Below are 14,237 nucleotides of genomic sequence, written 5' to 3'. Positions count from 1 at the left end.
CACAGGATGGACCGGGCTGTGGGGGAGCACTGGAGATCTGGTGCGTATCCCTGGCACCACTCTTCCCGGGTGAATGCCCACTTTAGCCCGGCACCTCCAGAGCGCAAGCACAGGTCGAACCGGGCTGTGGGGGAGCACTGGAGATCTGGTGCTTGACACTTGCACCTCTCCTCTTGGCTGAATGCCCACTTTAGCCCGGCACGGGCGGAGCGCAGACATAGGACGCACTGAGCAGTCACAGCGCACCGGAGACACAGTGCGCAGAGCCGGCGCAGGATACCCTGGGCCGAAACGGCGCACCGGAGACCAAGCGCGCTGAGCTGCCACAATCTGCCCTGGCTGGATGCCCACCCTAGCGTGGCACTTGCGGAGAGCTGGCATATAGCGCACCGGGCTATGAGAGCGCACTGGAGACACCGTGCGCTTTACCGCATAACACGGTGCCTGACCCGTACCACGCTCCTTACGGTAAGCACGGGGAGTTGGCTCAGGTCTATACCCTGACTCTGCCACTCTCCCCGTATGCCCCCCCCAAAAAATGTTTTGGGGCTGCCTCTCGTGCTTGCTCCGCTGTGCCAACTCCTCGTTCTGTCGCCGTTCCGCCTTTGCTGCTTCTAGCTCCTCCTTACGACGGCGAAATTCACCAGCCTGTGCCCAGGGTCCCTTGCCTTCCAATATCTCCTCCCATGTCCATTCCTCCAGAAAGCGCTGCTCCTCCCGGCCACGCTGCTTGGTCCTTTGGTGGTGGGTAGTTCTGTCACGGCCGTCGAAAGAAGTGGACCAAAGTGCAGCGTGGTGAGCGTACATTTCCTTTTATTATAAAATGTCGCCAACAAAACAAGAAACAAAATAAACGACCGTGAAGCTTCCAAGGGCTATAGTGCCACTAACAAAGTCAACTACCCACAATCACAGGTGGGAAAAAGGGCTGCCAAAGTATGATTCCCAATCAGAGACAACGATAGACAGCTGTCCCTGATTGAGAACCATAGCCGGCCAAAACATAGAAACACAAATCATAGAAATAAAGGACATAGAATGCCCACCCAAATCACACCTTGACCAAACCAAAAAGAGACATAAAAAAGGCTCTCTAAGGTCAGGGCGTGATACATACACAAAACACAGTCTAGGCTATTGATTAGAACTTAGTATAACGGGCCAACACACTATGGCGCGTGTTACCCAAAATGGGGATTTAAAAGAGAGAGAAAAAGAGAAAGTACACGGGAAAAATATACATTTGAGTGCATTTGTCAGCTATGCTTATTTTAACCCTAGCCTTGCCCCGAACTGCCGCTCTTATGGGTCAGAATATAATGATGTAATTACGTGTGGGAGTTCTCAGATGGGAAGCTCGCGTGGGTCGTTTAGGCTTCTCAATGACGCACTTCTCCGGCGCAACTCTCTGGTTGTCCTCACGATGTCAGTGTCCTTTTGGTCTGATTCCTCACCCTTGCTCTGGGAGGGGTCTTCTGAGGACAGACAGCTCTGTAGCTCAGGGCTCACAGCGTAGGAATGAAACAGTGTAGATACCACGATTTGATGGAGAGTGGCGGTTAGGTGGTCCGGCTTGAATTCACTCGCTTAGACACAGCTACTCATCAGTAGCATAGGTAGAAAAAGATTTCTTTGTCTTCAACCTTGGGTTGAGTTTTGGGTTCATTGACTTTTTAGACCTTGGCTGCAGCTCGGGTCTCTTAGTCTGGTCTGTTAATTCTTAACTCTCATGTCTTATACCCTCGGGTCAGAAGTGGGCGTATCCGCCTTTAGGGCAATTCTCTGGGCGTACCAAGTTAAGAGGCAAGGTCTAGATTTTACTCAATTTTAGACAACTAACTTCACATTTCATCTTTACCAAAACATTCTCTTTGATTTGGACATTTTCCACACAACGTACAATGTATAAACATCAAGCATATCCTAGGAAAACTCTTACAGTTACAATGTTTTCGTAATAACGTCATCTATTAACCTTTAATAACAAAACCAAAATGACATACATTTTCATATTCCATCTATCTTCATGACCACCATTGTGGCTGACGGAAACCATTGTTCCAAAGTCCCTTTATTGCATGTTTAATGTTCTGAGGCTGGTTCTCCATAGTGACAGGACAAAGGAATGTTGTCTGTGGCCTAAGATTTACCATGGGCGTGAGGGGTCATAAAACCCCCACATCTTCAGACCCCTAGATCTCTCCTCCTCTGTTGGGGGTGAGAGATAATCTGTAGGGTTGTGGTCTCCTGTAACCTGACCAGGACAGTCATGACAGTGGATTCTCCGCCCTCACTAGCATGAAAACTAAATACAGGCGTGTGTGGAAAATGATTTAAGACTGAGACTCTCTCCCACACAACCCAACATTGCAGAGTTAGGCGTATCCTTTCAAGCACACCCTTCTCATTAACCTGTGGTGAGCTATTCACCATTTTTGATGAACAAATAAAGTTTTGTATGTAAGATGGCTAAATAAAGAGCAAAATTATTGATTATTATTATATTATTATTTGTGCCCTGGTCCTATAAGAGCTCTTTGTCACTTCCCACGAGCCGGGTTGTGACAAAAACTCACACTCATTCTTATGTTTAATTAATGTATCGTATAGTGTGTGTGTGGCAATCTTACAATGATGGCAATAAAACAACATTTGCGAGTGCGCTGACCCTGGTGCTAGAGGGGGTACGCAGCTGGAGGTTGAATGTTTGAAGGGGTACGGGACTATAAAAAGTTTGGGAACCACTGCTCTAGATTAATCAGCTCAATTAAGTGTAGCAAAGCAGTCAAACTTTGAGTATTTGGTCCCATTGTCCTTGCTACAATGACTACATCAAGCTTGTTTTGGTGGTGTTTTGGAAGACCTTTTGCCCAATAGTAACTGAATGGTGAATGATGACTGGAGTAATTCTCTTTATAAGTGAGCAGATGATGTCACGTTCGTCATAATGAGGAGACCAAGGCGCAGCGTGATTAGCGAACATACCTCTTTAATAAAAGAGAGAACACTGAACAGAACTAAACAAAACAACAAAACGAACCGTGAAGCAATATGGCTAGTGCAGAACAGGCAACTAAACATAGAATAACAACCCACAAAATACCCAAGGAATATGGCTACCTAAATATGGTCCCCAATCAGAGACAACGATAAACAGCTGCCTCTGATTGAAAACCAATCTAGGCAACCATAGACCTATAAACACCTAGACTAGCAAAACCTAGACATACAAAAACCCCTAGACAATACAAAAACTAAACAAACCACCCTTGTCACACCCTGACGTAACCAAATAATAAAGAAAACAAAGATAACTAAGGTCAGGGCGTGACAGATGAGATGTTTCTGAAGACACCTATATTAATCCTGATAATGCCATTTAAGAAGGAACATGAATAATGATGAATGAGAAAGTAAGTCCAGAGGCTACAACAAAACATGTAACATCTCACCATTACCATTAACAGGGGAGATTAGCATATTTGGGGGGGGGGGGGGGGGTGATCTTTTTGCCTCTGTGACCTTCTCACTCATCATTATTAATGATCTATTCATGATTATCCATAATCATGGTAGCATCCACATGAATGTAGAAATGTTCAGATACATATTATATTCTTAATAACAATAAAAGTGACTCCAAAATCGTAGACATTATTCACCATTCAGTTCCCGTTAGGCAAAACATAACCCAAAACATAACCCGAATAAACTGCAAATGCATCCAATGAGCTTCTAGAGTCAAAAGTGTCGTATTTGGTCCCATATTCCTTGCACACAATGACTACGACACTTTTGACTACTTTAAATCACTTAATTGAGCTGATTAATCTAGAGGTTCACATACTTTTTCCAAAAAATAAGTTGAATGTTGGACCAATTTGCTCAATAAAAAATGTAAAAGTGTTATTTGTTTAATCATGTTCACTTGATCTATTATTAGAACTTAGATGAAGATCTGATCATATTTTAGGCCAAATGTATGCAGAAATACAGAAAATCCTGAAGGGTTCACAAACTTCCTCTCACTAGGGTACGTGGGACGCTAGTCCCACCTGGCCAACATCCAGTGAAATTGCAGAGCGCCAAATTCAAAAACAGAAATACTCATTATAAAAATTCATAAAACATACAAGTGTTATACATCGTTTAAAGATGAACTTCTTGTTAATCCAACCACGGTGTCAGATTTCAAAAAGGCTTTACGGCGAAAGCATACCATGCGATTATCTGAGAACAGTGCCCAGTAGACAAATCATTACAAACAGTTACCAGCCAAGTAGAGGAGTTACACAAGTCAGAAATAGAGATACAATTAATCACTTACCTTTGATGATCTTCATATGGTTGCACTCACAAGACTCCCATTTACTCAATAAATGTCCGTTTTGTTTGATAAAGTCCCTGTTTATATCCAAAAACCTCTGTTTTGTTTGCGCGTTTTGTTCAGTAATCCACAGGCTCAAACGCAGTCACAACAGGCAGACGAAAAATCCAAATAGTATCCATAAAGTTCGTAGAACCATTTCAAACAATGTTTATAATAAATCCTCAGGTTGTTTTTAGTCATAATAATCAATAATATTTTAACCGGACAATAACGTCGTCAATATAAAAGGTAAACAAGAAAGGCGCGCTCTAGGTCGTGCGCATGAAAAAGCTCTGGGACACTGCAGTGTTCACTCATTCAGAGTGGTCTTACTCCCTCATTTTTCAGAATACAAGCCTGAAACAATTTCTAAAGACTGTTGACATCTAGTGGAAGCCATAGGAAGTGCAATTTGAGTCCTAAGTCAATGGATACTGTAAAGCAGGGGTGTCAGAGTCAAGGCCCGCGGGCCACATCCGGCCCGCGAGAAGGTTTTTTACGGCCCCTGGGATGATCTTGATTTATTATTAGAACCGGCCCGCAGACCGCAGCAAGCCGGCAGCCCGCAGATCTTTTACACGCACCAATACTACATTTCCCACAATGCAACGGTGACGCACCGAGCAGTAGGCTGCTTCATTTCAATATTTATTGGCACAGCAGTCGTCAGCATCACAGTAAAATTAACTTTCAGATACCCATCAAAAATGGCAAAACGGAAGGTGGACACTGAGAACCGGGGGTTTCAAACAAGGTGGGAGTCGGAGTATATGTTCACGGAGGTAGCTGGAAAACCTGTGTGTCTTCTGTGTGGAGAAAGTGTGGCGGTACTGAAAGAGTATAATCTGAGACGACATTATGAAACGAAACACGCGGACAAAAACAAGAATATGGACATGGAACAAAGGCTACAAAAGGCAGAGGAATTAAAACGAGGCCTCAAATCTCGACAGGCTCTGTTCAAAAAAGCCAAATCACAAGGCCAGGCTGCTGTCAAGGCCAGTTTTATTTTGGCAGAAGAGATCGCTAAATCAGCCCGGCCATTTACGGAGGGGGATTTCATCAAAAACTGCATGATTAAAGTTTGTGACGAAGTTTGCCCAGAAAAAAGGCAACTCTTTTTAAATGTGAGTCTGAGCAGAAACACCATTGCCGAGAGAGTAGACCAGTTGTCCATCAATCTAAAAGAGCAGCTTGTGAAAAAGGGAAAAGATTTCATTGCATATTCCTTGGCTGTGGATGAGAGCACCGACATTTCTGACATTGCCCAGTTGTCAATTTTCATCCGCGGAGTGGACTCCAGCCTAAGCGTGACAGAGGAGTTTTTGGCTTTACGTCCTATGCATGGCACAACTACGGGGCATGATTTGTATGAAGAGGTGTCAAGATGTGTAAATGAGATGGAGCTGCCTTGGGAAAAACTCGTGGGTTTGACAACCGACGGAGCACCTGCGATGTGTGGACACAGGAGCGGACTGGTGGCGAAGATACGGGAAAAGATGCAAGAGGAAAACGCGACAGGTGAGCTGACAGCTTATCATTGTATCATACACCAGGAAGCGTTGTGCGGTAAAGCCTTGAAAATGGAGCATGTAATGAGCATCATCACGCGCACAGTTAACTTTATCAGAGCCAAAGGTTTGAATCACCGCCAGTTCAAGGCATTTCTGACGGAGTTAGAAACGGAGCATGGTGATTTGCCTTATCACACAGAGGTGCGATGGCTAAGCCAGGGAAAGGTGCTTCAAAGATGTTTCGAGCTTCGTGAGGAGATTTGTCTGTTCTTGGACAGCAAAGGGAAAGACACAACACAACTCCGAGACGAAATGTTTCTGTGTGAAATGGCTTTTCTGTGTGACATTACGAGTCATCTGAATGCAATGAACTTGCAGCTGCAGGGTCGGGATCATGTCATCTCTGATATGTACAGTACAGTGAAGGCATTTAAAACCAAACTGACTCTGTGGGAGACGCAGATGCGGAAAGAAAATTTGAGCCACTTTCCCAGCTGCCAGACCATGAAAGAGAAGCTCTCTACCAGTGCGTTCCCGAGCGCACAGTTGGCTGATAAAATAGGTATGCTTGCCGCTGACTTTCGACGCCGATTTGCTGACTTTGAAGCACAAAAAAGCAGGTTGGAACTGCTCGGTAACCCATTTGCTGTTGACGTGGAAAGCTCACCACCAAACCTCCAAATGGAGTTGATTGACCTCCAATGCAATGATGCACTGAGGGCAAAATATGCGGCAGTGGGTGCTGCGGAGTTCGCCCGTTTCCTCCCCGACACAATGCCCCAGCTGCGCATCCAGGCTGCTCAAACGTTGTCTATGTTTGGCAGCACATACCTGTGTGAACAACTGTTTTCTTTGATGAACCTGAACAAAACATCACACAGAAGTCGACTTACTGCTGAACACCTCCACTCAATTCTGAGGATTTCCTCAGCTCAGAGCCTTACCCCGAACATTGATGAACTTGTGGAAAAGATGGGACACCACCAAGTATCACCCTCAACCTCAAACAAGTGAACATTACTGTGCAATCACATATTTAGAGTTTTTACTCAGTTCAAGTTTAAAAGTTAAAGTTTAATATTTGTTTTCACTGCATGTTACTTCTCCTTAAACAAAGTGTTGTTTTTGATTAATAGATTTTTGCACTTTATTTTATTGTATTTCAATCCAATTATATTTTAAAAATATTTCAGTTGAGTGGATGATAGAAAATTGCTATTATTGTTTTTTTCTTTGAAGTAAATTTAGCCCACTTTTGCTAAAATAGAAAATATAGGCTACTGATGGTGCCTTGAATACCGGTTTCTTTCATTTAATGTTCATGTTATGGGGATTTTTATATAAAGGAAATTTGTCTTTTGTGTCTGTTGAAAATTAAAGATTACTGACAGAGCCATAAGAAAATATTGCTTTATTTATCTGATCATATTGGAATATATTTGTTAGGTTTTCAGTAGGTTCAATTAGGTTCACTAGACTATATGCGTCATTTAAAATTTTTTCAATGAACATTCGAACAGTCCGGCCCTCGGCTTGTAGCTAAATTTTTTATTTGGCCCTCCGTCCATTTGACTTTGACACCCCTGCTGTAAAGGCATTCAATAGAAAACTACAAACATAAAAAAATCCCACTTCCTGGATGGATTTTTCTCAGGTTTTCGCCTGCCAAATCAGTCATGTTATACTCACAGACATTATTTTAACAGTTTTGGAAACTTTAGAGTGTTTTCTATCCAAATCTAATTTTATGCATATCCTAGCTTCTGGGCCTGAGTAGCAGGCAGTTTACTTTGGGCAAGCTTTTCATTTGGAAGTGAAAATAGTGCCTAGTGTTAACGTAGCATAGAATAACATAATGTAACATAGCTTAACATAATGTAACATAACATAACACAGCACAGCAACAGAACAGTGCTATTACTTACCCTCTGGCCAGCGAAGAGTATTTGTACATAAGGGTCCACAAGGTCCTTGTTCTCCCCAATGAAAGCCTTCTTGACATTAGCCATGATGCTGGTGTTCATCTTGGGAAGGCCCTCAGCTCTGTAGATCTTCACATAGTAGCGAGCCCACTGACGCTCCGCGGGAACCCCCTCAGGTAACAGGAGGTTACTGAAACCACAGAATTAAAGACAAACACTTGTAACACATTGCATTGTATCTCTATGACTAAAAAAGCAATAGAAAGTAATCAAGATTTGTGAGATGGGAGAGCTTTCACAGGAACTCTAGAGCTTGGCCTATTGCTGCTTTTATTGCTACAGGATTACGACTACAGTTTTACTACTACAGTATTATTACTACATTATTACTGCTACAGTATTACCACTGCAGTATTATTACCACAGTATTACTGATAAATTATGACTACCACGGTATTATTACTACATTATTGCTACTGCAGTATTACCACCGCAGTATTATTACTACATTATTACTACTACAGTATTACCACCGCAGTATTATTACTACATTATTACTACTACAGTTTTACTTATACATTATTACTACTACAGCATTGCCACATTATAATTACTACAGTATTATTACCACAGTATTACTACTACAGTGTTATTACTACATTATTACTACTACAGTATTACTACTGCTGTATTATTACTACATTATTACTACACTATTATTACTGCACTATTATTACTAAATTACTACTACAGTATTACTACTGCTGTATTATTACTACATTATTACTACACTATTATTACTGCACTATTATTACTAAATTACTACTACAGTATTACTACTACATTATTACTACTACACTCATATCCCCAATAATATGTTGGTCGTTTACCCTTCTATGTCATCTTCATCGGTTTCGGTGGCCTTGTGTGGAGTCTTGATGTTGTCTCCTTTCCCCACGACGGCGATGTCACATTTAATGTAACCTTTGCACCCGGCAGTGATGTCATCAGGGTCAGAGAGAAGGGCCCATTTGTGGAAAAACTGGTGTTCTATTAGACAAAAATAATTTAAAAAAGCGACATTCATATGTGAGGTATACTGATCAGTACCAGAGTCATAGAGTATAGACATAGGTCACTAGAAGCTACTATGTTTCCAACTATTTCTCCCTGACCTGGATGCGAGTAGACGCTGCCTACATCCAGTTTGAAAGAGCCAACCAGAGTCCCACTACGCAGGAGGTTCTTGGAGTGGATTACCTGAGGGATGGATGAGCAAAGTGAAGATTGCAATGTGCATCATTAATATGTGACCTGAGTTGAATTTTATGAATGACTGTATAAATGATGGACACAGTGATCGAATCGAATCAAATTGTATTTGTCACATGCGCCGAATACAACAGGTGTAGTAGACCTTACAGTGAAATGCTTACTTACAAGCCCTTAACCAACAATGCTTTAAGAAGTGAAGTAGAAAAACGTGTTAACTAAAAAAAAGATAGAAAATAAAAGTAACAAATAATTAAACAGCAGCAGTTAAATAACAATAGCAATAGCGAGGCTATATACAGGGGGTACCAGTACAGAGTGAATGTGCGGTGGCACTGGTTAGTCGAGGTAATTGAGGAAATATGTACATGTAGGTAGAGTTAAAGTGACCATGCATAGATAATAAACAGAGAGTAGCAGCAGCGTAAAAGAGGGGTCTGGGTAGCCCTTTGATTAGCTGTTCAGGAGTCTTATGGCTTGGGGATAGAGGCTGTTAAGAAGTAGACTTGGCGCTCCGGTACCGCTTGCCGTGCGGTAGCAGAGAGAACAGTCTATGACTTGGGTGGCTGGAGTCTTTGAACATTTTTAGGGCCTTCCTTTGACACCGCCTGGTATAGAGGTCCTGGATGGCGGGAGGCTTGGCACCAGTGATGTACTGGGCCGTACGCACTACCCTCTATAGTGCTTTGTGGTCAGAGGCCGAGCAGTTGCCATACCAGGCAGTGATGAAACCAGTCAGGATGCTCTCGATGGTGCAGCTGTAGAGCCTTTTGAGGATCTGAGGACCCATGCCAAATCTTTTCAGTCTCCCGAGGGGGAATAGACTTTGTCGTGCCCCCTTCACGACTGTCTTAGTGTGTTTGGACCATGATAGTTTGTTAGTGATGTGGACACCAAGGAACTTGAAGCTCTCAACCTGTTCCACTACAGCTCCGTCGATGAGAATGGGGGCGTGCTCAGTCCTCCTTTCCCTATAGTCCACAATCAATCAATCAATCAATTTTATTTTATATAGCCCTTCGTACATCAGCTAATATCTCGAAGTGCTGTACAGACACCCAGCCTAAAACCCCAAACAGCTAGTAATGCAGGTGTAGAAGCACGGTGGCTAGGAAAAACTCCCTAGAAAGGCCAAAACCTAGGAAGAAACCTAGAGAGGAACCAGGCTATGAGGGGTGGCCAGTCCTCTTCTGGCTGTGCCGGGTGGAGATTATAACAGAACTATGCCAAGATGTTCAAAAATGTTCATAAGTGACAAGCATGGTCAAATAATAATCATGAATAATTTTCAGTTGGCTTTTCATAGCCGATCATCAAGAGTTGAAAAACAACAGGTCTGGGACAGGTGGCGGTTCCATAACCGCAGGCAGAACAGCTGAAACTGGAATAGCAGCAAGGCCAGGCGGACTGGGGACAGCAAGGAGTCACCACGGGCGGCAGTCCCGACGCATCATCTCCTTTGTCTTGATCATGTTGAGGGAGAGGTTGTTGTCCTGGCACCACACGGCCAGGTCTCTGACCTCCTCCCTATAGGCTGTCTCGTTGTTGTCGGTGATCAGGCCTACCACTGTTGTGTCATCGTCAAACTTGATGATGGTGTTGGAGTTGTGCTTGGCCATGCAGTCATGAGTGAACAGGCAGTATAGGAGGGGACTGAGCAAGCACCCCTGAGGGGCCCTCGTGTTGAGGATTAGCGTGGTGGATGTGTTGTTCCCTACCCTTACCACCTGGGGGCAGCCCGTCAGGAAGTCCAGGATCCAGTTGCAGAGGGAGGTGTTTAGTCCCAGGGTCCTTAGCTTAGTGATGAGCTTTGAGAGCACTATGGTGTTGAATGCTGAGCTGTAGTCAATGAATAGCATTCTCACATAGGTGTTCCTTTTGTCCAGGTGGGAAAGGGCAGTGTTGAGTGCAATAGAGATTGCATCATCTGTGGATCTGTTGGGGCGGTATGCAAATTGGAGGGGGTCTAGGGTTTCTGGAATAATGGTGTTGATGTGAACCATGACCAGCCTTTCAAAGCACTTCATGGCTACAGATGTGAGACCTACGGGTCGGTAGTCATTTAGGCATTTTACCTTAGTGTTCTTAGGCACAGGGACTATGGTGGTCTGTTTGAAACATGTTGTTATTACAGACTCAGTAAGGGACAGGTTGAAAAAGTCAGTGAAGAAACTTGCCAGTTGGTCAGTGCATGCTCAGAGTACACGTTCTGGTAATCCGTCTGGCCCTGCGGCCTTGTGAATGTTGACCTGTTTAAAGGTCTTACTCACATTGGCTACGTAGAGAGTGATCACACAGTGATCCAGAACAGCTGGTGCTCTCATGCATGCTTCAGTGTTACTTGCCTCGAAGCGAGCATAGAAGTAATTTAGCTCGTCTGGTAGGCTCGTGTCACTGGGCAGCTCGCGGCTGTGCTTCCCTTTGTAGTCTGTGATACTGGAGTTTGCAAGCCCTGCCACATCCGACGTGCCTGTTTGATGGTTCGTCGGAGGGCATAGCGGGATTTCTTATAAGCTTCCGGATTAGAGTCCCGCTCCTTGAAAGAGGCAGCTCTACCCTTTAGCTCAGTGCAGATGTTGCCTGTAATCCATGGCTTCTGGTTGGGGTATGTACGTACGGTCACTGTGGGGACAACGTCATCGATGCACTTCTTGATGAAGCCAGTGACTGGTGTGGTGTACTCCTCAATGCCATCGGAAGAATCCCGGAACATATTCCAGTCGGTGCTAGCAAAACAGTCCTGTAGCTTAGCATCTGCTTCATCTGACCACTTTCTTATTCAATTAAAATCAAATCAAATCATTGCTCATTGCTCTCCGTTCATTTAGATAGGGAGGGGAATTATTTCATAACTGTTTGTTTGTATTGTGGTAAAGCTACTCACCGAAAGCTTCAGGATCTTGTCAAACATAACATCAGGTGGGACGTGGAAGTCAAAGACAAAATACTAAAAGAGAAATGTGACGTAAAATAAATGTATCAGTGTCATTAAGTTTTCTGTTATTAAAATGTGTAACTTTATTGAAATTATACATGTAGCTTTATTGATGACCATACATGTAATTACAACGCTTTAGACCTTGTTATCATCATCATCATTCTCCTCATCAACCTCCTCCTTCTTATCATCAAACTCATCATTCCAGGGCAGGTTGGTTACCTCATTGTAGTATGGGCAGTTTGTCGACTCCTTCATCTGAGTGTACTTCTTATCGTCTCCGATCTCCACACAGACTACTGGATCCATGTTCAGCCCCACTAGCTGCCTGGCCTCTATGACGGTAACACTAACCTGGTAAAATAGGGTTATCATGTATAAACACTCTTTATTATAGCAATGTTTTTTAGATGCTGATTATTCCTTGATTCATTGAACATATATTTAAATTTACTTGGAAATCCATTGGTCTCCCGGCACTAGGTTCCATCTTAATGTCTGGTTTTGATCTGATGTTATAGACATGTTAGAAACATGTTTCAGTGTGATTAAATCAATGCAGACTTTCATTTCAGAATTCTGTAAACTACAAGATACTACATTGTAAACAATGTAATTGAATCATTAGTCTTCAATCCAAAACTCAGAGTTTGCTTCTATGTTATCTAACTCTATAGAATTGTATTTTATGTGTAAATTGAATGGCAAACCACAAGCAACATAGAACTGTGCTCTGTGCTTACCTCTTGTTGGAGACATTAGTGGTGACGGCTGTGACTGAGGCCAGGGAGATGGTGTCGGGGTCAGGACCCCCTCCCCCTCCCATCCCTCCCATGAAGTCCAGGTCCTCTGTCTCCAAGATGGCTGCCTCATCGCCTGGACAATCACAGTCAAGGAGGCCACACCTGTCAGAACAGCCTGACAGGATGACGATAGCTAAGCTTGACAACCACCCTTTTAGGTTGTTTGTGTCACTTTTTGTATTGTTTTTATTTTTGTTTGAATTTAAGTTTAATGTTATTATTTTCAATGTATCATAAGATATGTTAAACATTTTCCTCTATACTTTTCTCTTTTTTCAGAGAGTATCAGAGAGTGATTAGGACCAAAGCTTGTATGAAAGCATTTGGTGTAGCTCCATTATTATTACAAGAAACAATTGGGGTGGGTGGTGTATGTGTGTGTGTGTGTGTGTGTGTGTGTGTGTGTGTGTGTGTGTGTGTGTGTGTGTGTGTGTGTGTGTGTGCGTGCGTGCGTGCGTGCGTGCGTGTGTGTGTTGTAGCATACTGTACCTCTTCCTCCTTTTCCGTGGTCTGACTTATGGCCACGTGATTTCTTCATGATTCAGAAGAGTCCTTTTCTAGCTCTGTGAAGTAAATAGAATTCAGGTAATTTTGTGGGAGGTTCTTGATTGCGACATAGACTACGTTTTTTAGTTAATAAATAAACAAATAGTGCACTGTGGATTCGATTGATTTGAGCTTTTAGGATCCCTATATTTTGACCAGAGCCCAAGTGCAATATGTAGGGAATATGGTGCCATTTCAGACACACATCAGTCTCCTCTTATGGCAGAGTATAACAGTTAGTGGATGCGTCACAAATGGCAACCAATTTCCAATATAGTGCACTACTTTTGACCAGAGCCCTATGGGTGAATAGGGTGCCATTTGAGACTAAACCAGTGTATTTCTTAAGGCAGGTAGCCTGGTTTCCACCACACCCTCTTCTGGCTCCGATGAGGAGCCCAAAATACATTAAAAAATGTATTTTGCCCCTGCAATAACATCTGCAAATCTGTGTACGCAACCAATAAACTTTGATTTAATTCGGCAAAATGAGTAGAATGACATGAAATTTGTTATAAAGTTGCTAAATCTTCTCTCTACCCCATACCCCTACCCCAATATGTAGAATTGCAGCAAACTTAAAAACTGCTAAACTATGTTCTCTACGCCCCATGTCAAAATGTGTAGAATTAAAGCATACTTGTTTATAAACGGATAAACTATGTTCTCTACGCCCCATGTCAAAATGTGTAGAATTAAAGCATACTTGTTTAAAAACTGCTAAACTATGTTCTCTACGCCCCATGTCAAAATGTGTAGAATTAAAGCATACTTGTTTAAAAACTGCTAAACTATGTTCTCTACGCCCCATGTCAAAACGTGTAGAATTGCAGGAAATTAACTCTAAAAATTGTTTCTCTCCGCTGTCAAGAG

The 14,237-nt window shown here is 42.9% G+C and overlaps 1 protein-coding gene across 1 annotated transcript in view; it reads right to left on the bottom strand.

Moving 5' to 3' along the window:
• Nucleotides 1-12,363, bottom strand: part of LOC139553213 (otoferlin-like) — a 42,224-nt gene extending 29,861 nt beyond the window's left edge. Inside the window, exons 1-5 of the mRNA XM_071365279.1 lie at nt 12,238-12,363; nt 11,962-12,024; nt 8,981-9,065; nt 8,696-8,855; nt 7,809-7,995 (exon numbers count right to left, since the gene is read on the bottom strand). Coding sequence (XP_071221380.1) covers nt 7,809-7,995; nt 8,696-8,855; nt 8,981-9,065; nt 11,962-12,024; nt 12,238-12,324 — 582 coding nt within the window. The 5' untranslated portion in view covers nt 12,325-12,363. The remainder of the gene's footprint in view (nt 1-7,808; nt 7,996-8,695; nt 8,856-8,980; nt 9,066-11,961; nt 12,025-12,237) is intronic.
• Between the last annotated feature and the right edge of the window lie 1,874 nt (nt 12,364-14,237).

This window comes from Salvelinus alpinus, chromosome 25 (assembly GCF_045679555.1).
Source record: "Salvelinus alpinus chromosome 25, SLU_Salpinus.1, whole genome shotgun sequence".
Taxonomy (NCBI): domain Eukaryota; kingdom Metazoa; phylum Chordata; class Actinopteri; order Salmoniformes; family Salmonidae; genus Salvelinus; species Salvelinus alpinus.
The sequence above is the reverse complement of the archived record's forward strand: the minus strand, read 5'-3'. Positions and strand labels throughout refer to the sequence as shown.